We start from the raw sequence: 25334 nt of genomic DNA, 5'->3' as shown, positions 1-25334 counted from the left end.
CCTGCATAATATCTCACTCAAGACATACATTTAGAAATCTTTTAAGAGAAGCTATGTCAGCAGCTGAAGGTAGTTCCAAAGGATTTATGAATATTTTAAAAGTGTGCTTCTGAATAAATTTTGTGGTGGTGGTGAAACCAGAAGGAACTCAGTATAATTAAATGCCTTTTGAAGTTTTACCTAGAAATCACACCACTCCTGGTATGTTTATTTTTTCATATTGTGTATTGTTGTACATTGTTTAATATTTTAAAGAACAATAATTCGACATTTTCAATATTAGGACAGTAGTATTTGGATCCATAATATTTCTGTTTTAAAAAATCTAGCAGGTAAAGTAGAAATGAGAGTGCAGAAGCCAAATATTTAAATGACTGGAAAAAAAGATCCTTGTATGTATCGAGGCAGTTTTCCTTAACGCATACTAGGCAATTGCAGCCAGGTAATCCTTAACCTCAGTTGGAGTGAGTCTTCTAAATCCTGCCTCATTACAGATGCCAACCTCTATGTTATCTTCTGTCATTTGTCCTTCAAAGCTTTCCTAGAGAGAGGGAAAGACAGGTTCCTTCATGAAAATGCAATTCACAAACCAGAGTTTTAACAAATACACTGGGGATGTTTCTTACCTTCAGTGTCAATATAGCAGTATGAATAGCATCTTCAAGCTCCAAGTCTTCGTTGTACCTATGAAAGAACAGAAGTTTTCTAATAAATATATTTTACTGTCGCTGCAACAGCAAACATTCACAGAACTGCAAAATTAGTTTCACATGGCCAAGGGCTGCATTTTGCAAATAACTTCCTATGCAGCATTGCAAATACCACTTGGATCACAGGAATATCAAATCATTTGGGGATATGGCAGGACAGTAGTGTGTACTCAAAAAACACGCAATGAGCACACACAAACTATTTGGGCACACTTTATTTAGATGCCAACCAATAGATTCAGACATAATTAAACTGGTTTATTTAAGTGTAGAAACTGTATTGCATTCTCTCTTCTCCAACTTAATGTGGTCTCACAAGTCTGAATATTAACAGAATGTTGTATTTCATCTAGTCCAGTGGTTCCCAACTTTTTTTTGGTTTGGCCATGCCCCACTTAAGCATCTCTAAAATCCTGATCCCCCCCAACCCGTGACATATAATTCTTATTATTAAAAAAGTGAAAAGGCCATTAATTGTTATTAACTCATTCTCAAATTGTTCCCCTTAAAAAAATCAAATCAAATTGCCCCCCCTCTGGACGTTAGCAGCACTGAAGTGACCTCCCCAGGGCATAAGCCTGGGCAGTGTGTATGGAGGACCTGAGCTGCCCAGACGACAATACCTTCCCCCTCTCGGCCTCACTGATGTGGTCCAAAGAAAAACAGCAATACATTTGGCACCAGCTTGGCTGCAGGAGCTGCCAGGAGGCACCGTACAAGGCAACACCCAACCGTCTTAAGGATCCTTTCCTTCCCCTGAAGATATCCCGCAAGGCAGCATGGAGGTTTAGAATCAGTTTTTCTACTCCTAGATGGGCTACCTTCCCAGGCTGACGAGCCCCATCTGCCCCAAAGTAAGGGAGCTTTTTATGTATTTCTATGTACATAAATCCCATGTTAATTAGCTTCCATTGACCCCAAGTGTATGTTCTGAGGCCTCAAAGAGCTGGCCCTGATCCCCATGAATTACAGGATGTTTCAACTACAGCAGAATCTTGCTGACAAGCCTTGAGTCGTGCACATTATCAATGAGGCTCTGAAGGAAACTGTGGACTCCACAGGATATGGCCACTACCAATGCCTTCACCACTGCTGCTGCTGATGTGATTACTGATCCTGGGATGGAAGAGAGTTGAGAGCCAAGGATGGCCAACTCTCCCTTATGGATGGGACTTGAAATCTCTGTAGGGTGTGTCCATGCTCCAAGCTGTACTCTAGGGCAGTGTTTCCCAACCAGTGTGCCTCCAGATGTTTTGGGACTACAACTCCCATCATTCCTGACCACTGGTCTTGCTAGCTAGGGATGATGGGAGTTGTAGCCCCAAAACATCTGGAGGCACACTGGTTGGGAAACACTGCTCTAGGGAAAGGTTAATTGGTAACTTCTCATCAAGTTGTTCAATGGGATCACCATACCTACACAAGCTTCTCCTAACGAAAGCAAATTGCCATTTTTGTCTTATTTTCATAGGTGTTTCTAGCACTCTTAGTCATTTTTAAACTATAGCACTTCAACACCCAGGAAAGAGCCAATCTAGACATGGAAAACAACACACCATTACATATAAACTTCTACTATCTTCATATTTTATTAGTGATTTGCAGTCATGTAATCATAAAATTACCTCTTTTCAAGGAATGTCTTTCCATTCACATAGTTTTTTCCCATTGCAGTTGCTTTCCACGCAAAATAAGCACCCTGGAAAAGTGAGAAAGACAGGGAGTAAATTTATAAGAACACGTTATCTTCGAGTCACTGATCAATGCAGTAAAAAATTAGCCTCATTTAGGGTTCTCTGCTTGGAGATATGCAGAGCAATCATGCACATGTCTACTCAGAAGTAATCCCCACTGAGTTCAGTGGGACTTAACCCTAGGTGGGACGGTATAGCAGGGGTAGCAAAAGTGGAGCCTTCAGGATTTGCTGGACTACAATTCCCATCATCCCTGACGACTGGCCATGGTGGCTGGGGCTGCCAGGAATTGCTGTATAACAACATCTGGAGGGCACTATACCTGGGGTTTAGGATAACAGACCAATTCAACGTTGTAACACTAGGGTCTAAAAAATAAAAATAAGTTGAGAACTATTGTCTAAAGCCTCCAGTGTGCTTTTGCCTGATACATCTGTAATACCAGGTTCACTTTAAAAATTCCCCCACTTTTATTCCCCAATCACTGTTTAAACCCTTGACTTAAAAAGAAATTTAAGGAAAAATTACCTACTACCACTACTAGCTATGGTAACAAAATGGAAACCTCAAATTCAGAAGCAGCCAGTTTCTGAATATTAATTGCTGAGGTGGGAGAACTATTGAATCATCTCTTCCTTATGGGCTTCCATGTTGGAAATAGGATACTGGACAGGACAGATGTTTCGCCTAATCTGCCAAGGCTCTCTTTATGCTCTTACAACTGTAAAACTGATCACCCAAGATGTCCTGAGAGTCTGTAACCTTATTCTAGTCCAGATGCTTATCATTCCTCACCCACTTATCTGTATTAATTAAAAAACAACACATACACAGAAATAATATGGCAATATTCCAGATCTTTGAATAAACATCCATGCTTTCTATTTAAGGCTATTAAGAAGCTCCATTATGAATACTTACAGATGGATCAGACTGGAATAAGTATGGTCGTCCTTCATTCCACCCACATATTAGCAATGATACACCAAATGGGCGTACACCCCTACGAAGCAAAACATTTGAAAAGGATTAATGATAACAGAAGATTATCTTGGAAACAAGTAAGATCAGCATTAAGGATGCTGACTGATGGACTCATCTATAAACATATTTACAAGCACATTCCTCTTCTATATATTCTAAAGAAGTTACATCATGCCTCGTGCAAATAGTTTGTACACTTTGTTTCTGAGTCTTTATGGCTGCCAACTGTTTTCTTGGTTAAGTTTCTATGCCTTAACCAGCAACCTGCCATACAGAAATTAAGCAGCTCAATATTTTGCTGGCTATGGGACAGATGGGAAGAGATTGTCATCTTTATTTTGAACCCCACTTTCCCCTATGAAAAAGGAAGTCCAAGCAGCTAACATCATACAGAAACAAACACAAGACCTCAAAAAACAATATAAAAAATGCTACATCAAACCTATAAACTTTTTACTCAATACTGAAGAAAAGTTAAATACAAAACTCATAAATATTGCAGTAAAGAAAATACAAGTAAGGAAAGACCATCCCATTGCTTAATTTTAGCAAGACAAACAATTGTTCCAATGTACAAGAGCAGGTCCAGGAAATTTTTGGCAACTCTACTTTTCCTACTTAGAAAACTGTAAAAAATGTACAAAAACGACCTTAGCACAGAAAAGGATTTAAGGCATAACAGTAACTGTATTTCCTGCTCTTCATTCTCCTTTGCATAAATAGCTTCCAGGCTTAAAGGTAATCAGCTTGAGAGTGTGGCATTGCTGTTCAGGCCCCACACTTAAAAGTATCAGACCAAATGCTCTTCAAAAGTGAATAGAAGAACAGGAGGAGAGTTTTTGAGGTTGGCCATGGCATGCAGACAAGGCTGAACTCTTGTCTGTATGTACCCAGTCTGATTTGCAGCTCCTCAGATGGAGAGGCAAAAATCTCACTGATATATGGTAAAAGGGGGAGGGGGCTGCATTAGAGTACAGTCTATTCTGTGTACAGCTCTTAGTAAATTTCAGTTGTTTTAGAATAAACAAGGGGCAGGGGGAAGGCATACCCAGATTGTGTGTATTCTTGCATTACAGAAGCAATTCTCTGCACTAGCTGAGCTGTTGGAATAGGTTCATGGTAAACCAAGTAGTACTGCTGGGCTAGTTTGCGTGCTCTGTGGACAAGTACTCTGAGAAAAAGAAGAAAAGAAAGAGAGTGAGTGAAGAAATCAGAACATCCATTACCATAGCTGCCAAGTACCCTGTTTTCCCCAGGAAACCCCCGGTTTTTGGTACCGTTTCCCGGCGATCCCCCGTATTGGTTCCTCTCCCGTTATTATCCCTTATTCTACTCCTGCCGGCGGCCTTCTTCTTCTTCTTTTTTTTTTTTCCTGCTTGGCCCAGGAAACTTCCGACGCCGGCCATTTTCGGTGCCCATAGATGGGCAAAGCGACACCGGAAGTTGCGTCTACGCACTTCCGGACATGTGTAGACGCTACTTCTGTTGCTGGCGCTGGCCATTTTTGGTGCCCATAGATAGGCAAACCGCCACCGGAAGTTGGTGTCACGTAGCTGCCAATCCCAGATTTTGCAGTCCAGGACTTGGCAGGTATGTCCATTATGCCTTAAAGTCCAAAGCAACTTGGGAAAGATTAAACTGAAGGAATATTAACTATCAGCTAATGAAAGAATCTGATACTGCACTGGGATATATCAACTCAAAAAAGGTTATCTATTATTGTGAGGTTACTAATGTGCTACAGCGGCCAGACCATTTCTGCCCAAGAAAGGGAGTGGTTAGCATACCAGCCAAAGCTGGTAACAGATGCACCACACTAGAGGACACCTGGGCCTCTAGTGCAGAAGATGATTCAGTGAACGCCCTTAAAATATGGACCTGTTTCTTTAGGGGTAGCACAACCCCATTCAGAATAGACAATCTCTCAAAATTTGGATCCAGGAACCTTTCACCCATTGCCTGTCTTATCATGATTCAATGTCAGTTTATTTGCCTTCATCCAGTCAATCAGCTCCCATCATCCCTGACCACTGGCTATAGTAGCTGGAGCTTATGGGAGTTGGGAGACAAACATCTGGAAAGCCCAATGTTCCCTATCCCTGCAATAACTTATGAGCAATGTCTCTCAGCTCTGTAATATTGTGGGATGTGGTAGCTCAAGATTCTCCAAGTATGACTGAAAACCAAATGCTGGCCCATTAATTTGTATCATGAACACAGCTAGCTGTCAGACACTCCTAACAGTGCTAGCCCCACCCCCAAATATCCACACATTAGACATACACATCTGCAACGAACAAAAAACTTATGCAAGTAAACTTGCAGCAGGGGTTGCCAACAGAGTTCCCATGGGTGCCATAACTTTGGATCACTACGTGGGGGCCCTAGACCAGGCGTCCCCAAACTAAGGCCCAGGGCATAGCTGCCAAGTTATCCCCTTTTTAAAGGGAAATTCCATTATGCTGAATAGGCTTCCTCACGAGAAAAGGGAAAACTTGGCAGCTATGGGCCCAGGGGCCGGATGCGGCCCAATTGCCTTCTAAATCCGGCCCGCGGACAGTCTGGGAATCAGCATGTTTTTACATGAGTAGAATGTGTCCTTTTATTTAAAATGCATCTCTGGGTTATTTGTGGGGCATAGGAATTCATTCATTATGTTTTTAAAAATATAATCCGGCCCCCCACAAGGTCTGAAGGACAATAGAACGGCCCCCTGCTGAAAAAGTTTGCTGACCCCTGCCCTAGACTTTGAGCTTTCATTAAAAAAAACAAAAACCTCTAGCCCTACTAAAGCTCCCCCCTCACCTCACAGAGGATTTGTTGTGGGGGAGGAAGGGAAAGGAGAATGTTAGCCGCTTTGAGACTCCTTCGGGTAGTGATAAAGCGGGATATCAAATCCAAACTCCTCTTCTTCTTCTAATATGGAAATACAATTATGGGAAAAGCTTCACCATGGGTATACTCTCCAATTTTGTGTCATGCCTCCCATGGCAGCCACTTTGTGGCTGGCACCCACAGAACTCTCTCAAAATTCAAAATATGCCCAGTGGCCCAAAAAGGTTGGCGACTCCTGCCTTGCATACATGTCAGGGTGAAGCCTTGTGCAACCTTGGGGACAGGACCAGAGCTACAGCCCCATTCTACATGTGCTCCACTTCTTGTGATGCACACATGAAGAGGGTCAAGTTATGTAGCATCCACCCAGAGGATGTTGAAATGGTACCACAGACCCAATGCTGTGCTGGGCAAGAGCCAAAGCCCAATAGCAAGCGTATCACAGTGTTTCCCTCCTTGCCTTCAAGATACCTGTAATCAGGACCCATGCCACTATACACCAAGCCTATGTGTTTGGTTATGGATTCCACTTTGTGTACACTTCGTTCATCATACAGAATGGATTTCTGCTTTTTTTCTGTTGCCAGTACCACGCCATTTGAAGCTGCACAAAGAAAACAAATATTTTAGTCAATGCAGTTAAAATACCTTCCTTCCATTTTCCTTGTAATCCTTCAAATCCACAATGCTTAAAGTAGGCAACTAGAATAATTCATCCACTTGTATATCCTTTACTCATCATATCATATAAATCTAATGCAGTATTTGGCACTACAGTGGAACCTCGGTTTATGAACACCTCGGTTTATGAATTTTCGGTTTATGAACACCGTGGACCCATCTGGAACGGATTAATTCACTTTCCATTACTTTTAATGGGAAAGTTCGCTTCAGTTTATGAACGCTTCAGTTTATGAACAGACTTCCGGAACCAATTACACCCATGTTTCAGTTTATGAACGCTTCAGTTTAAGTACTTCGCGGACCCGTCTGGAATGGATTAATCCACTTTCCATTACTTTCAATGGGAAAGTTTGCTTCAGTTTATGAACGGTTACTCCGTGGACCGTCTGGAACGGATTAATCCACTTTCCATTACTTTCAATGGGAAAGTTCGCTTCAGTTTATGAACGCTTCAGTTTATGAACGGACTTCCGGAACCAATTGTGTTCATAAACCGAGGTACCACTGTATTACTAAGGATGCCTACCCACCAGAAGATTTGGTTTAAACCCCAAATTGGCACTGCATAATAAAACAGGCCAATTCGACTCAGATGAATTTGGAGGCAGCTCGATTCAACTCAGGGGTCTCTGTGATGGACACCTTTCAAGTTTGATTTAAAAAACCCAAAGAACAGCAAACATCAAAACATACTAATATTTGGGTAGAATTGGACAAAATCTTAAGAAAGATTGCCCCTTCTGGAGGCATGAATCCTGTCAAATTTCAAAAGGATATATGCAGGATATTTGTTCCTGCAGCTGTTAAGTGATTCTCACTATATCTCCCCCAGCCAAAGTTCCTTTAAAGTAAATTTTTGGGGAGAAAGAATCACATGAGATTTTCTTTATGAATAAAATAATTTCCTCCAATTATAAACTAAAATTGTTGGATGCGAAAGAGCTCCCACTCCCCCACCTCCAAAAACCTTCTCTGATCATTTCCTCAAGTTAGTGATGCAAGTTTCTGTTTTGCAAATCTGCTCTCATTTCCACCCTTCCACCCATACCGAGGTATCACAAATCACTTTAGGGTTCATTGTACAGTACAAGGCTGCATGGGTTGGAGAAGATCTCACTTTGCTTTGGGAGAAACTCAAAATCCTTCCAAGATAGCCTGTTGTTCCTTGGGATTCATCCAAATCCAATAAACACCCCTAATGTTTATGTGCTACCTCAATATCACTAGACATGCCTACTTAGAAAAAAAGAAAAGGTTCAGTAAAAAACTGAAAAGAAGCTTTTCAAACTTTCTACCTTCAAAGACTTCATTCCACATTAACTGCTCTGCCTCACAACAGATGTGGAGGATTGTGTGAAGTGCACCCTGGCTAGGCCTGTCTGGCCTCATAGTGGCCCAACGCAAACTGACTGCACCTTACAACACACCATAAACTATGCCCAGAACTCTCCTATGGGGTGCACTGCAGAGGAAAATTAGTAGTGGCAGAGAAGCTATATTTCAAGGAAGCTTGCCTACTGTTACTGATTTTTTCATTAGGAAACCTGTGATAAAAATACAGTATGTAAGGAACCCTAGGTTTCCCAAAATGCAATCTGAAAATTATAGTTATACTTTCTGTTTTGAAAATATATTTAGATTCTACTTTTTGAAGATGTTTCATAGCCCCACTAAGAATCCCTATATCTAGCACAAGAGTGCTTTTCTTCCCAAGGGCCCCAAGTGGCACACACTGGGTTTCAATTCAATTCTTAAGCTCAAAAACTGGCCAGGAAGAGATTTTTTTTTGTTTCAAAACCAAACCATGCATCATCTGTATTTTAACATCAGGCTGCTGCTGAAATGCTACAAAGCTAGGGTGATAGTGAGAATCAAGACTTAGCAAAGCCAATAGAAAACAGGTAAAATCAATTCCACATATATACATTTTGAAAAGTCAGTGGTTCTCCTGATGCTGCTAGACTAACTCCCACCAGTCCTAGCCAGCATGGTCCATGATTATGGAAGTTGCAATCCAACAGCATCTGGAGGGTCACAGGTTCCCTAACCTCTGAGCTCAATGGAACTTATTTCTGGGTAGACATGTATAGAAGAAGAGGAGTTTGGATTTGATATCCCGCTTTATCAAGCCACTAACATTCTCCTTTCCCTTCCTTCCCCACAACAAACACTCTGTGAGGTGAGTGGGGCTGCAAGACTTCAGAGAAGTGTGACTAGCCCAAGGTCACCCAGCAGCTGCATGTGGAGAAGCGGAGACGCGAACCCAGTTCCCCAGATTATGAGTCTACCACTCTTAACCACTACACCACACTGGCTCTCTCTCTCTCTCTCAGTTTGCACTATTGGTATGACCAAATAGGGTCAAGCCAGGTTACTGCTTTCATGCTGATCCTTTTCAGATCAATTTCTGGCAATCATAATACACCACAATCCTAATCAAGTCTACTCAGAATTAGGTGGTGCTGAGCTCTATGAGGCTTACTCTCAGGCAAATGGGGCTAGGACTTCAGCCTCAATATGTGTCCTTTCTGTTTCTCTCTTTGCTTTTAGGTCACAAAATGCCAAAGCAGGAACACACACACATACATTTGTGGGCTTATTAATTGTGCAAGCATTTGAATACCTTTAATTCCAACAGATGGGGCTCCTGCGGCAACAGCTGCCAAAGCATATTCAATCTGAACAAGCTTTCCAGAAGGGCTAAAAGAAAGCATACAATTCATGAGACAAGTTGGCAAGAAAACATTTTCAAATCTGAAATGTCAATCAACTTATGGCCTTTCATTGGGCCTTTTTTCACCAATATGATATTGGGCACATATTAATACAGTATATTAATAATAAAAACAGGCAGATAGGAGTCAAAACCACTGTATCCCCAAAATAATTGTCTGGTCTTACACACTTTTTTGGGAGCAGACGCCAGTCAATTTAGTGGGACTTACTTTAGTATAAGAATGTTTAGAATTGTACTACACTTTTCATGTAATCATGGACTCATGTCAAGGTCTGGCAACAAGATCAAAGTAATCCCAAAATAAAAACTGAAAAGGGAAAAAGAAAGCCCACCAAAATAGTTTTACTTCCGTTTTTGGTGTAACATTTGTTTCATATTCATAATCCTAAACACACTGAATGCAATGTCATTTATTTCCAAGTAAACATGCATCTGTAAGGCTGCAATCCTATGGAAACAAATTTGGGATTAAGTGTAAATCCCATTCAATTTCATAGGTCTTACTTCCAAGAATTTATGAATTATTATTTCATAAAATCTCAACACAGATACTGTACTGTACGTTAGTAGTTCAGGGATATTTGTTTCACTTTCGATAGGGTTATAGGAGGAAAAGGAGGCCTGCTTTGGGCTCTTGCCTTCATCAAGCCATGCAGAAGGTCAATCCGTGGCTTAAAACCTAGCATACTGGATCCAAAGGCTCATCTCTACATGGTTTAGCAGTGCTAGAAATTCCGATATATAAACAAGGTGCCAAATGGCTCCTTAAACCAGGGTTGCGGTCACCAAAATGGAAGCTCTAGTTGGCATTTGGGGGGCAGACAGCTCGAAAGCTTTTGTTTCCTGAAATTCATTCTGATTGTGCAGATAAAATATAACTGATAGAATGCTACAAGGTGTGGTATTAATGTGGTATTAATGTGTGAAAACAGTCCAGATCCAATGATCCCCAGGCATGCACCTCCAGAGACGCCGGGTGCCATCCTGATACTCGGGCATCTTCACTCGGTCACAAGCGGCCAATAGCCAGGTGCATTTCGAACACTGGGCTTAGGACCAAGGCAGTTGGAAAACCCGTATTCCCTCAAGCCTGTTTGATGGGGATGCGGGATCCGCGTTAGAAACTTACGACAGTTTCCACACGCGCCACTTTCTCCTCCGAGCAAAAGGCGAGGGCGAGAAGCGCCAGCGGTGACTCTGCATAAACCTCGGCTCTCCCCTCCGCTTCAACGGCAACGAAACGGAACCCCTCCGAGGGGCCCAAGAATCCTCCCCTCATTAAAGGACAGCGCCCCAGACCTCCGGCGCCCGCCCTGCCGCCCCTGAGGGGACACCGCTCGTTACCTGAAAGTGGTGAGGGAGAAGCTGTACCCGCGTTCCGCCATTTTGACCAGCGCGATTGAACAGACTCGCTCCGCCCTCCCCTCATAACTGGCTCCGCCCGTTTTCTGGGGCTGCACACGCGCGCTGCGCACTGTTTTACAGCGCATGCGCACAAAGAGAAAAAAGATATAGAGCGCCGACATACAGAAACATGAACAGATTGAACTTCCGGGAACTCTCGAAAGCCGCGAAACTCTATGGCAGCATTTCTCAACCTTGGGTCGTTCGTACCCGCCCCCAAACGTTGTTGAACTACAACTCCCGTCATCCCTTACTAGCAGAACTGGTAGCCAAGGGTGATGGGAGTTGTAGTCCAACAACGTCTGAGCCACCCGCCACCTCCTAAGGTTGAAAAAGGCTGTGGTAGTGGTGATGGTTTGGTTTCGGTGCCGTTGGTAGGGCCGTTCCTTTCTTCAGCATTGTCAACAACGAGATCGGGGATCGCCGGCTCTCTCTGCTATGCATGCCGGGAACCGTTGCCTCACCCTCAGGAGCTAGAGTAGGGCATGCTGGGACATGTAGTCCAGCTCTCTCGGCCAAGTGGCTTGGCGTAAACGTCGCCAAAGAGAGCAGGACGACTCGGTTTCCCAGCGCCCTCAGCGCGGCTGATCTTGACAGGCGTGTTTACGCGCCGAGAAGGCGGAGGGCCGGTCAAGATGGCGGTGGTCGCGCTGCTGCTGGTGTTCCCGTCTCCTTTGCCGAGGATCCAAGGCTTCCTCCGAAGCTGCTGGTCCCAGCTCGGCTGCCGCAGCCCGCCTTGGGGTAGGTCCTGGCTCCGTCTCCCCCTCTTTCGGCTGCCTCGCTTTTCGGCGCATGAGGCTAGTCCTCAAGAGTGTCGCGGGGTCTCCTCAGGGGCGGCTCTGCAGAGACTTCACCTCCCAAACGTGGGTTCCCAGCCGTTACTGGAAACCCAAGTGCCCTTTTAGGAGAAGCACCGCTGGTGACTCCGCTTTACTTGGGGCGGGAAGGATTTGTATTGTTTGGTTCTTGCTTTAGTTATATACATATATACATATATATACATATATATATATATATATACATACATATATATATAATGTTTAAAATTGTTACTAGTTAAATTTGTTATTCGCTTCATCTTGCTCATTGCAGACCAGAGCAACTTAAAAATCAAAGGAGGAGACAAAAAGCCCAAAATTCACACAGATATATTTAAACCAAGGAGAAAAAGAAATACATTAAAAACACCCCACACACTTCTAAAAGGCTATAGATCAGGGGTCAGCAAGGTTTATCTTGCCTGGACCAAATCGGTCCTGCAGAGATCCCTCCATGGGCCAGATCGTGCACGCACAGGAGCGCATGCACCCACAATTTGCAGCACATACGCAGATGCAATTTCTGGCACCATAGAAGCGAGTCCCCGCGCTGCGCTGGTTTAGCCCAGTGCACAAGCGCGCAACTCAGTTTGGGGCAAGTTTGGGGGGGCGGTCAAACGACCTCTGCAGGCTGCTTCCGGCCCATGGGCCTTAGGTTGCTGACCCCTGCTATAGATGGTTTAATAAGACAAAGGCCTGATATAGAGGAATGTTTTCGTGTGGTGCTTAAGGAAACTAATGAAGGTGCCAGACAAACTTCCTTGAGGAGAGCATTCTGCAAACAGGGATCCACTGCAAAAAAAGGCCTCCAGACCTCTTGTGGAAGAGGCACATGAAGAAGAACCTCAGGTGATGATTGCAGGGTCCAGGTCGGTTCCTACGGAGAGAGGCGGTCCTGGAATTATTGCAGTACCTTGTTTTGCGGCCAGGATCTGTTCCGGAGCCCCAGCCTCTAGCCAAAAAGGACGCAGGGCAAAATGCTGTGTCTGTGCACGTGCGAGGAGCGGTTTTGCGCTTCTGTGCATGCGACAAACCCAGAAGTAAGAGTCTCATTGAGCAAAACCACTTCATGAAATATTGTATCTAATTAATAAAGGTAAGCAAATTACCACAATAAATTATTTGTAACACGGTTGTTATTTTCTTTAAGCTCCTGCTTTAGCAATTCAGGGTCCAGCTTTTTTGCCTGAACCTATAGAAGAGAATGCTGAAAGTAAGGAGACTCCAAGCTTTCTAGACAGCATATTTTGGATGGCAGCCCCAAAATCAAGGCGGACCATTGAAGTAAATCGCTGCAGGCGAAGGAATCCTAGGAACCTTATAAAGATAAAGGTAACTCATCACATTTCTGTGTCTTTTCTCATCACATTGTCTTTCTCCCCTTATTTTTGTAGATTTTCTATTCAATGCTCCCAAGATCCTTGTAATTTCTTAATTATTCACATTACCGTGTTTCTCATATTTTAAGACATGTCTTATATTTTTTTTTACTCAAGAAAATAAGCCTATGGCTTATTTTCGGGGGTGTCTTATTTTTTGCTGAGCCACGACTGAGCGGGAACCAGCAAAGGCAGCAGCCCGCCGCCGGCTTGGAGCTCGGCAACGTGCGCGCTGCTGCCTTTGCCAGCTCCCGCTCTGTTGGAGCTCGGCAAAGCGCCGCTGCTACGGTACCTTTGCCGGCTCGAGCTCCAAGCCGGCAGCGGGCTGCTGCTTCGCGGCTTCTCCTCCTCCTCCTTCTCCTCACTGCCGCCTTTTTCGGGCTCCGGCTCCTTCTTCCCCACAGGCTCCTCCGCGGAAGGCCTGTCCGGCAGCTCGGCCTCTGAGTCGCCGCTGCTGCTGCCGCCTCTTTCTCCTCCTCCTCCTCCGCCGGGCTCTCCTCCTCCGGGCCCCTCATCCTGGGCGGGAAGAGCGGTGGTGGGGGTCTCGGCGGCTGCCAGGCTCTCCTGGGTCTCCTCCATGGGGGGCTGCGCGGCCTTCCCGCTCGCCTCACACGCGCGGCGCACGAACAGGCAAGGCGGCGCGCTGGGCCGAAAAGGGGGGGGAGGGGGGAGGGAGAGCGCAGGCGCGCGCACAGGGGAGGCTCCCTCTCACCAGGCCATGTGCGCGAGAGCGGACCTGGCGGCGAGTCTCGCGAGAGGGGGCAGGGACCAACTCGGCACAGGAGGGGGGGAGGAATGGATTCCAAAAGCGGTGTCTTACTGGGTTGTATATGTTAATCTCCTATGTTAATGGGCTAGGACAGGGTTTGCTATAGGTTAACGCCCAGTTAGGCTTTCCCCTAGGAATTAGGCGTTTCGGTCTTGAGGTAAAGCTCGCTTCACATCCCACCCCCTCATTAGAACAATCCTGGTGGTTAAGTCCAACATGGCGGCTCGAGGCCCCCGCATTAAGCCCGCCCTTAGGTGGGGTCGGATGGACCATCCCAGAAGGAGGGTGGAAGTGAAAGCAGTGTCGTGAGTAGTGGCATCGTCATTGCGTCCTTTCGCTTGTGGCAGTATTGTCGAAATTGAGCGGGAAAGCAGCAGCCCGCCGCCGGCTTGGAGCTCGGCAAAGCGCGCACTGCTGCCTTTGCCAGCTTCCGCTCCGTAGGAGCTCGGCAAAGCGCGCGCTGCTGCCATTGCCAGCTCCCGCTCAGTCGGGGCTCGGCAAAGCGCGCGCTGCTGCCCTTGCCGGGTCCTGCTCAGTCGGGACTTGGCGCGGCGTGCCCTGCCATACCGTACCAGCATGTCTTATTTTGGGGGTATGCCTTATATTTCGCCAGGTCTTGAAAATCCTGCCATGCCTTATTTTTTAGGGATGCCTTAAAATATGAGAAACACGGTAGTATTGTAAATTTACCACAGAAAATATGTCATTTAAAATCTGTCTGCAGCTCCTGTGCAGAATTGTGGTGGTATTGCATTTTGCAAACTTATACCTTTATGTATATTACTTGACACGAGGACTTTCTCAGGTTGCTGGAAAACAATTTATTATATCACAATGGTAATGAGATAGTCATTGCCCTACATGGCTCTTAGCATTTGTGAAATCTCTCTCTCTTTAAATTGTTCATTGCCCAACTGTTTGTTTTCTTTCTTGTCTTTAGCGAAACATTGATGTCTGTCCTCAGTGTGGCAACCTGAAACAGAAGCATATTCTTTGTGGCTATTGTTATGCAAAGGTTAAACAGGAGACAATTGCCATAAGGAAAGAAATAGGGGCGCAGGAGGGAGGACCACATAAGGCTCCATCTACAGAGACTGTTGTACTGTATGAGGGAGAGAAAGCTAGAGATGAAGATGAAGGCAAGCGGATCATAGAACGAACAAGGAAGCGCCCATCTTGGTTCACACAGGACTGATTATGTAGCACAGTGGAATCTTTGGTCGCAAAAACCTTGATGTTGCAGAGTAAAAATAGCTGAAAAAATGCTACTGATAATACTTATCCCCAGAAAGGGTACATTTAAATTGTATTTTTTAATTTACCATTGTAGTACAGCATCACTGCTGTACTTTAAATGTTACAAAGAAGATTCTAAGGGAAGAAGTGAATGCATTTGGTAATTGTACTTTTGGAAATTACCTGGATGGCTAATTTAGCTACTGTAATCTTAGCTGATTTTGTCACTGTATTAAAGTTGGTTAAGCCAAGTCAATCATTTGCAGGAGCCGATTCTTACGGCATCTATTTGGTCATATTACATTGTACTGTGCATTGGGGGGGGGCATGGATCTAAACTGCAATTGTAAATGAAATAAAGCATATTCAGAATTATAATAAATACTGTGTGTGGCTCCATTTGAAATTCTGTGAAATTTTGAGCTATGAGGAGGTGAGGATTGTGAGAATGTAAGAAGTCAAGCAGAGCAGTGAAGTGAGTTGACATGGATCTCTTGCTGAGTTGGAGCCCAATGGTTGAGAGGTTGTTTTGTTCTTTCATTGCTACTGGCTACATCTAAATAGTGACAGTTCTTGTAATATCTGTTTCCATTTAGAAGCTTGTAAAATAGCTAGTTGTGTTCGTGAGGACCTTTGAGAATCTTTAATGAAAAGGACAGCCACATTAATAGTTTGAACCAGAACTTGGGTACGCATGAAGCACTTCTTAAACCAACATCATTTCATTGATTCACCCACTAGTGACACAAATTTAATCTCATTGATTAGATCAGACATCCCCAAACTTTGGCCCTCCAGATGTTTTGGACTACAATTCCCATCATCCCTGACCACTGGTCCTCTTAGCTAGGAATCATGGGAGTTGTAGGCCAAAACATCTGGAGGGCCGCAGTTTGGAGATGCCTGGATTAGATGACATTGAAGTACCATGTTGTATCTGCATTATGGGCTTGGAGTTTAACTTTTTTTTCATCTATTCTTTCAAAATCCTATTACTGGGCTCATCAACTTTCATCTCTTATAAGGGCCAATATTTTCCCCATGATACAAACTTTAGAAAAAGTCCTTGTTTGTAATGCATGTAAAACTTGCTGTTTTCTACCAAGTGACATTCGCACTTACCACGTTCGGTTGTTTATCTCCTTATCCATCAGTTCAAAGAACAAAGTTACTCTGTGGCAGGGGAAAAATAAGAACTCTGTCGCAAGTAAACACCAATTTTGTGCTCTAAATAAAAAGAAACAAATCAACATAGATGTGTTTGATTTCATGACTACTACATGGTTGATATTTTGCAGAATTTTGAGTTACTTAGCAGGAACTGGGTATAGAAGGACTGGGAAGAGATATGAGACTTTATGAAGCAAGACTAGAAGGTGTCGGAATAACGGGGGAGTTTCAAGGCTTCACGGCAGCCTTGGCTCCTTTGATACCTCCTATTTTTAGAATATTTTCTACATCCATCATGACTAGAAACCTGTAAATAAAGAGCTGAAATTTAAAGGAATTGAGATCCTTGGAGCCAAATTCTCAACAGAGAAGAGCACACAATCACATGGAATTGAAGCCCTAGACCAGGCATCCCCAAACTGCGGCCCTCCAGATGTTTTGGCCTACCACTCCCATGATCCCTAGCTAACAGGACCAGTGGTCGGGGAAGATGGGAATTGTAGTCCAAAACATCTGGAGGGCCGAAGTTTGGGGATGCCTGCCCTAGACAAAACCTGGCATGAGTGGAACACTGGCCATACCATACATTCCAAGTGTCCCTATTTTCCAGAGGAATAATAATAATAATAATAATAATAATAATAATAATAATAATAATAATATGCCCATCTGACTGGGTTGCCCCAGCCAATCTGAGCTGCTCCAAACAAAAAATATACAACATCACACACTAAAAACTTGCCTGAACAAGGCTGCCTCCCAGAATTATGATAGCCATCACGGGTTCTGATTTGATCCTGGAATGTCCTTATTTCCTCAGCCAGTGATGCTGGCGCCAAGCTCAAGAAGGAAGATGAGCCAGCACTTGTCCTGAGCAGCAGCGGCAGTGAGGGAGCATCCTGTTGCCTCTCCATGGCCACTGCTGTCTGCCTCCTCCCTTGGGCAGATTGTGGCGGCTGCTGGAGAGCGGGGGGGGGGGGAGAGGCTGTTGCTGCTGAGGCTCAGTCTTGCATGATGTGCTGGCTGTGAGGTGCATGCAGGCAAAGAGCAGGGCTGCCCTAGGTGGGAAGAAAGGCGGAGTGCAAGGAGTGAAGTCTTTGATTTAATAATAATAATAATAATAATAAACCTGTGTGTGTGTGTCCAATCTTGCACCTTTCTAAAATTTATTTATTGGTGCGTTTCTTTTTGTAAATCTACCAAATAATAAAATAAAATCAGAATTAAGGGCAAAGGCGGGTCAATGGCATGTGTGCTGTGTCCCATTGGTGAAGTTGTGGTGGCCCTTATTCAGATAGGAAATGCTTGGGGGGGGGATGGGGAGGTCGAGGAGGTTCGGTTGGGAGGAGTGGGAAATGTCCCTTTTTTCATCTGAGGAAGGTTGGAGGGTATGGCATACTTGTATGAGCAATAGCCAGTCCCCTCCTTTCTTTACTTTCCTTGTAATCTTTTCATTTCCATTCAGTTACTGGCCTTTGGAAAACTACAGAACACTATTCTGAGTAGCTGTATTGGGAATGTAAATTGCAGATGTAGCAGGAGTATAATAACCAAATGCTTGGTCCATCTAAGGGCCAGATTAGGAGGTAGCCGTGTTTGTGTGTGCAGAGAGAGATGAGATGGATACATTGCTAATACTGTAGGTCAGAGATATGAGTGGACAGTAGGTAATGCTGAATATTTATGTACAACTTTTTATTAGTACTTGATGCTTCACATATATTTCACTGATCCTTACGAAAACCCTGTTAAGTGTTAGTCCATGTCCTATGTTCTACTGAGAGAGATGGTGGCTTGGGTAGGATCAGCTGGTGACATGGCCAAGAGGAAGATTAAACCAGGGGCTTATGGCTCATGTCTTTAGTCTACTGTTCTACGGAGGCTCTATAAAACTTAATGGTCTGTCTTGGTATTCTACATTAGCTTTTTGTGAGTTTTAGTTCTGAAGGAGTAAGCGAGTTAATTTGTAAGACAAAACAATGGATTATGCTTGTCATTCCGACAGACTACAACCTTCTCTATGGCACAATCCTCTCTATGGCACAATCCTCTATGACCCACTGAAATGAATTACACCTTTCAAAGCAATAGGTGGCAGTGAATCTCTAGTTATTTCAGACTGCGATACCAACATAGTCCATGGTGATACTAGTGAAAAATCTGCAAGTGTAATTAACTGCATTGGGAATAATTAAGAGAAAATATGATTGTTGACCCCAAGGTTTAGTTACTTTAATGCACAGATTTATCAGAAGTGCATTCTGATAAATGTGGGCATGTGATAGCTTCAATTGTAGGTATGTTTTCAATTCCTTTTGCAACTGGATGACATAGTTGAGTGATGGTATATGAGGGATAGTCAGTTGGTGGCTTACAAACTGGATTGAGTCCCTGAGGCAATTTTGTCTGTTGCCCTGGTGACCACCATAATTTTTAATTCATGGTATGGTAAAATCTTTAAGAGAGGAGAAAGCATTGTTTCCAAAAGTTAGACATGAAACATGCAACATTTATATCCTTCACTTTCATTCTGTAACAGCATTTAATCCTTATGCATGTATATCCTGGGCATACACACTCCATAACGGGGGGATCCTTACTGGTGGCAGCTTCACAGGTGGTTAAGCTTTACAATAAAGGAGTTTTGCTGTGTGGCAAAATACATTTCCTGTGTATTTTGCCACATAAGAAGTGTATTGGTAATCTCTGCTATAGAGGGGATACTTTTCCAATGGCTTTTTCAAGATGGTGGCAAATGCTCAGAAATCCATAGAAATAGTGGGGGAACACACAAGAATCCCTCTGAGAAAAGACCAGGATTGGCTCTGAAGGTCATGCAGCTTTCCCAAAGATAGCTACAGTTGTTACCATTCCACTTTTAGCATTCCTCCAGAAGTTCAGATGCAGGTGCAACTCCCGATCGTACGTTTCCCTCCCTAAACAGCAGGAGAATGGCTCTTGCTGTTAGCAATACCAAAGGGAATTCCAGGGCATCCTTTGTCCAGACTGCAGTTCAGAAGTGCTGGAATATTAATGTTCTTCAAGCTCAGAGGCCATTTTATTTATTTTTTACAGGTGGGCAGTGCTATCCCTAAAATGCAAATTTGTTTTTTACAAAATCATAATGAGGAATTTAAAAATACAAATGATCGTAGATACTATAAACCAATTAACCTTTTTTAAAAAAGAAAAAAGCTAGTGGGGCAATAGAGTGTAAGTGTATTACGTTATTAAGTAATGAACAGGGGAGTATTTTATCTTGATTTTAATAATACAGGAAACAGTGACCACTTAATAAAGCTAATTGAACAAATGCACAGTTTGTTGCATGAAACAGAAAAGAGAGCAAGGAAATCAGAAGGTAAAGCTGCACCCAAGGGTCCCATTATATTTGACACTGCTTTACTGGGAGCAACTGGGAATGGATTCCTATGTTTCCACTGAAGAAAGTACAGACCATTGCGAAAAGGCTTGATGTAGGGTAGAAGATTATATTTTAATTGGATGAGCTCTAATTATTGCAACTCCAAACTCTGCAGTTTATTTTTTCCTTAAAATGTATTTACACAAAGAACTGCTCACTGTGCCACAAAAGTGTGATAGGCTTAATACTCTTAATCTAGGTATTGTCCTCTGGGTAAGCCATAGTAAACAGAGGCCTCATCCACACTCCTGTTTGCCCTGCTGTTTCCTCCAGGGAAAACCCACAGCTTAGCACTGAAGCAGAACAAAGGGCAATCAGGTTTTCCACAGACCGCCATTTGCTCTGATTTAGCATTAAAGAGAGGGTTTTCCGGGGAAAGCAGTGGGGCAAGGGCAATAATGCTCAGACGTGTGCCTAGAAAGTGCAGGACTAGTAGAAAACCACTGGACCCACGCTTTCCAAGTGCAGGACAAGCAGAAGTGTGGGTGATCCCAGAGAGAACCTGCTTTTGAGTAAACACCCATGGGAATGGAACTTAATGTACATTGTATGAATGTTTACTAAAAAGCAAGTCCCTTATAGTCTTGTAAATGGTTATAGGACCACAGCTAAGGTTTCCAGTGGACCTTAGTTGTGACTATCCTTAGCTGAATTGGAGTCACTTTCATCAGCTGCTATTCGTTTCTGAAAAACCACACAGGCCCCACAGGCTCCATCTGTAAAAGAACAGCCCCCTTAGCGTGAGCTATAAGCATAAGGGGAAATGGCAACATATGAAATAACCACCAGGTAATCTGTTAATATGGGCTGATATTTGAACTTTTTCTATTTGTATAGGAATACAGTGGTACCTCGGTTTTTGAACGTCTCCGTACTCAAACGCCGAAAACCCGGAAGTAAATGCCTCGGTTTTTGAAGGCAGGAAATGCAGCATGTGTTTTGAGTTTTCTGTATTGAGGCTTCCGTTTTGAGGCTTCCACTTTCAGTTTTCGGTTTTCAAATGTTTCGGAACTCGAACCGACTTCTGGAATGATTACATTTGAAAACCGAGGTACCACTGTACAGATGGAATGGTGTGATGCTGTATCTCTCCCCCCCCCAATTATTTCAGTGGTTTGGCAGACGTAATCCAAAAGAGTATTCAGCATACAGTGTCAATTTCTTGACTGGACTGAATGAAAGATTAAAATAGTAGCTCTTAAGGGTCATTATTACAATGTTTTCAATAAAAAGTATAGCATGTACTGACCATCCATTCACAGTGCAATATCTACTCAAAAAGAAGTCTCACTAGTAAAGTAAAGGTAAATGTAAAGGGACCCCTGACCATTAGGTCCAGTCGTGACCGACTCTGGGGTTGCGGCGCTCATCTCGCGTTATTGACCAAGGGAGCTGGCATACAGCTTCCAGGTCATGTGCCCCGCATGACAAAGCTGCTTCTGGCGAACCAGAGCAGCACATGGAAACGCCATTTACCTTCCTGCTGTAAAGGTAAAGGTAAAGGTAAAGGGACCCCTGACCATTAGGTCCAGTCGTGACCGACTCTGGGGTTGCGGCGCTCATCTCGCGTTATTGACCAAGGGAGCCGGCATACAGCTTCCAGGTCATGTGGCCCGCATGACAAAGCTGCTTCTGGCGAACCAGAGCAGCACATGGAAACGCCGTTTACCTTCCTGCTGTAAAGGTAAAGGGGCCCCTGACCATCAGGTCCAGTCGTGTCCGACTCTGGGGTTGCAGCGCTCATCTCGCTCTATAGGCCAAGGGAGCCAGCGTTTGTCCGCAGACAGCTTCCGGGTCATGTGGCCAGCATGACAAAGCTGCTTCTAGCAAACCAGAGCAGCACACTGAAACACCGTTTACCTTCCCGCTGGAGCGGTCCCTATTTATCTATTTGCACTTTGATGTGCTTTCGAACTGCTAGGTGGGCAGGAGCTGGGACCGAGCAACGGAAGCTCACCCCGTTGCAGGGATTTGAACCGCCGACCTTCTGATCAGCAAGCCCTAGGCTTTGTGGTTTAACCCACAGCGCCACCCGTGTCCCAGTACTAGTAAAGTACTGCAGCCTAAAATACTTGTAAAAACAATTGTTTGAAGGTTAACTGAGGAATTGCAAGTTATAGAAGCCTTGCTTTCATATGACACGACTGGGAAGGAAAAGCATTCCAAGTCATTACTTTTTAAAAGTGTGCTGCAAATATATTTTCCAGAGACAATATAACTTATTTCTATGTGACTTGTGTGTTATGGCTCTACAGGGTATCTCAATTAAATCTTACTCTTGTAGCTGTGCTACTGTATTCCATGGTCCTGGCAAGTGAGGAAGATAAGATGAATTGAGCTACTCTCATGCTTTATGAAACGCACAGAAATGAATGAGATAATACAAAGAAAAGGGATAATAAGAAAAGTGAGCCTGAAGAATGCATTGTCAGTTACACTAGAAAAACAAAATTAGCAGAGGTCATCAAGAGGGGAAAGTATGCAGAGTCACAGAAGGAAAACTTTGTAATGAATGGAGTTCTCTTCTGACTTGGAAGTCTCTTTTTCTGTTGTTTAGAGCAGCAGCTGGGAATCTCCAGGGTGTAGGACTAATGAGGCCAACATGAGACCATTTTCCCTGAGCGTCATATGACATGGCTCAATGCCTAAAGTGGGGTTTGTAAGCAGTTGATGTTAGCAAGTGCAAAAGCCTGGTTGGCAGCCTCAGGATCCAGCCTCCCAGCTGGAAAAGTCCCCTACCTCTTGAGAAGAGCTCACCACAAATTCATAACAAACACCTTCCTACTATAAACAATTTCACGGCCCTCTAGTGATTGAGCTCTGTGGGATATGTCAGTCAAATCCAACATTCTAAGAGAGGAGTAACTGCCTCTATGTGACAGTCAGTTTTGTCATTTGGTCGGTTGGTCTGCTGCTGATAGGAGTGTTAAGTAGTAAATGCTCTGATGGAGTCTTTTTAGGACTCACTAATATCTAGTATATAGTTTATATGTTATGTAACCTAAGTATGTACTCAATGAATCTGACACTAAAGTAGTTTATGTTATTACATTCAGGTTCATGTGTACAGTGGTCCCTCGACAACCAAACGCTTCGACTTCAGAAGGTTTCGACTTCCGAAGTTGACAGCCCCGGGAGTCTTTTCGCCGCGCGCGCCCTGTGCGCGTGTTCTGCGCCTGCACAAAGTGGTGCGCGCGGTCAGCGCATGTGCAGAAGCGCAGAATCGCGCTTAGCGCATGCGCAGAAAAAGCGCTTTGACAACCAAAGACCTCGACTTATGAAGACGGCCGCGGAATGGATCGTCTTTGTAAGTTGGGGTACCACTGTATTTTTCTTTAAGAGGGACAAAAGGGATTATCAAGCAGGAAGGCAGGAAGGTAGAAAGCATGATTATTAAAAGGACTCAAATGAGTTAGCAATACACTTGCTGCTGTGTAAACTCAAACAAGGAATTGTTTAACTCTGCTATATTACCGTATATAAATGTTCCTACAAGCTCCAGTGACAGGTAACTGTTGGCAGAAGTGATGACCTTCTTGCTGTGGATAATGCTAGCAATACCCAGTCCTACCAGGGCCAGCCTACCCATGATGCAAGGTGAAGCAACTGCCTCAGGTGGCAGAATCCACAGGGGCAGCAGATCCCGATGTATATTATCCTCTCGGTTCCTGAGGTATATCTCTACTTGCCCCTTTCTCCCTGGTATGGAGGGAGGCACCATTTTGTTGTTCACCTCGGGTGCCCAAATGTCTTGAAACAAGCAAATAAGATGTGGCTGGTGTTTTATAAGGGAACTGATAACTACTAGAAAAAGCAAAATTCTGTAGTGCGCTACCCCTATGAAAGTATAAGGGGAAAACATGTTCTGTAGAGAGAGAAAATATTATGTAGAGAGAAAAATATTAGCTCGGCAAGGTGTTTTTAAGCAATAATGCACCTTTAGGGAATCACATTTCAGCCAGCATAGAGTTGTGCATTTTTAAAGAGCAGATTCATTTTTGTCCTGTTTCAATGGAACATTTTAATTGGATTAGTAAAATTTATTTTTACCTGACTCAGACCTTAGGGATGGGTAAGATAGACACTGAAACAAGTAGCCCCTGCTTGATTCAGAGAGGTGTGGCCAACTAAACCATACTCAGAGAAGAAACATTGAAATCCGTGGTCTACTCTGAGTATGATTACGTCAGATACAACCCAGAGGCAGCAGTTGGGTATTCGGTGGATCCAGGCTTCCTCAAACTCGGCCCTCCAGATGTTTTTGGCCTACAACTCCCACTATCCCTAGCTAGCAGGACCAGTGGTCAGGGATGATGGGAATTGTAGTCTCAAAACATCTGGAGGGCCGAGGTTGAGGAAGCCTGATTCAGAGCTAGAACAGCTACCGGTAGATCCACAGCTATTACTACTGATTGAGGACATGAACTCCGCTTTCAGGCAATCAGGATATATGACTTCCTCACTGTGCTGATCTGACAAATGCTGGGGTTATTGCTCCTGTCAAATATGCTGTATCACTGTTCATCAGAATCAATTGGCAACTGATTTCAGCAGGGTGGTGTCCGCTGCCAGTAATTTAATCCAGCTCACTTTATTGATGACTTAATGGCTTTGATTATAATGACATTGTCTTCCAGATAGCAGATGTCAGAGCTTTCTAATCATTTCCCCAACTATCACACAGAACCAGCCATTGTCTTCCACATGTGGTAGACGTATTGAATTTACAAATAATAGGTTCATGTTGCGTCTTTTTGGCTTGTGAATGTGTGCGTAGAAGCACTCTAGTTACAGACTTTTCGGGGTGCGAACGGCACCTCGGAATACATCGAGTCTGTAACTAGAGGTACCACTGTACCGGCAAATGCCAAGCTTACACATTTCATATGGTGCTGAGTACAACTGCCACCATGATCCTGGCTCCCCTTTTTTGTCCCTTTTGGGTAATTCTCACCAGGCTAAACAACTAAACCAGTCCCGGGTTCAGAAATGATTAAATTGAGGCATATCATAGCCAGCCTAGACAACTGTCACATTGTTCAGAATTATTGTTTATAGTTGTCATTTTAACACCACCGCTCTCCAATAGTTGAGCTTTTAACAGCTACAAGGCAGACAGAATTTTAAGTTTTATTTTGTATGGAAATAAAATGATGAGGGGTAGCATTGCCTGTTGAATTGCTGTCTGCTGTGTCATTCTTAAAGGCCCAGAGCATCTGTCAAAAAAATAATCTGCAGCCCTAGCATCCAATGCATGTACTGTACTTTCATCTCATGGCTGAAAAAACAGTCAAAAGCAGGGAAACTCCCTTCCCCGGCACTTATACCAAATTGATCACAGTTGGCCTATGTGTCAAATAATCATCTTGCTAGCTTCCCCTGAAGCCCTGGGCAATATTTGAACTTTGCGATTTAATGATTGTGGGTGGCAATCCTTGGCAGTTAGCTGGCCTTCAAAATAGTTTTCAAAGGTCTACCTAAGAAAGCTGA

General features: G+C 43.9%; 2 protein-coding genes across 3 annotated transcripts; one reads left to right on the top strand and one right to left on the bottom strand.

Moving 5' to 3' along the window:
• Positions 1–206: 206 nt before the first annotated feature.
• Positions 207–11040, bottom strand: PSMA2 (proteasome 20S subunit alpha 2). Of its 2 annotated transcripts, none has more exons than XM_035129529.3 (8): positions 10989–11040; positions 9531–9607; positions 6695–6827; positions 4437–4559; positions 3326–3407; positions 2336–2409; positions 627–684; positions 207–541 (listed from the first exon to the last, which is right to left on the bottom strand). In XM_035129529.3, exons 1-8 carry the CDS (start codon positions 11027–11029, stop codon positions 425–427), a joined length of 705 nt encoding a protein of 234 aa, XP_034985420.1. In that variant the 5' UTR covers positions 11030–11040; the 3' UTR covers positions 207–424. The 2 variants fall into 2 exon arrangements, with proteins under 2 accessions (XP_034985420.1, XP_088510337.1); XM_088654211.1 differs by having other exon boundaries at positions 10774–11039.
• Positions 11041–11675: 635 nt separating this feature from the next.
• MRPL32 (mitochondrial ribosomal protein L32) lies at positions 11676–15632 on the top strand. Its single transcript, XM_035129525.3, has 3 exons — positions 11676–11789; positions 13017–13198; positions 14955–15632. The coding sequence occupies exons 1-3, from the start codon at positions 11684–11686 to the stop codon at positions 15207–15209; spliced, it is 543 nt and encodes a 180-aa protein (XP_034985416.3). The 5' UTR covers positions 11676–11683; the 3' UTR covers positions 15210–15632.
• Positions 15633–25334: the final 9702 nt, after the last annotated feature.

This window comes from Zootoca vivipara, chromosome 11, assembly GCF_965207765.1.
Source record: "Zootoca vivipara chromosome 11, rZooViv2.hap1.1, whole genome shotgun sequence".
Classification (NCBI taxonomy): Eukaryota; Metazoa; Chordata; class Lepidosauria; order Squamata; family Lacertidae; genus Zootoca; species Zootoca vivipara.
This window is presented reverse-complemented; position numbering and strand designations above follow the sequence as displayed.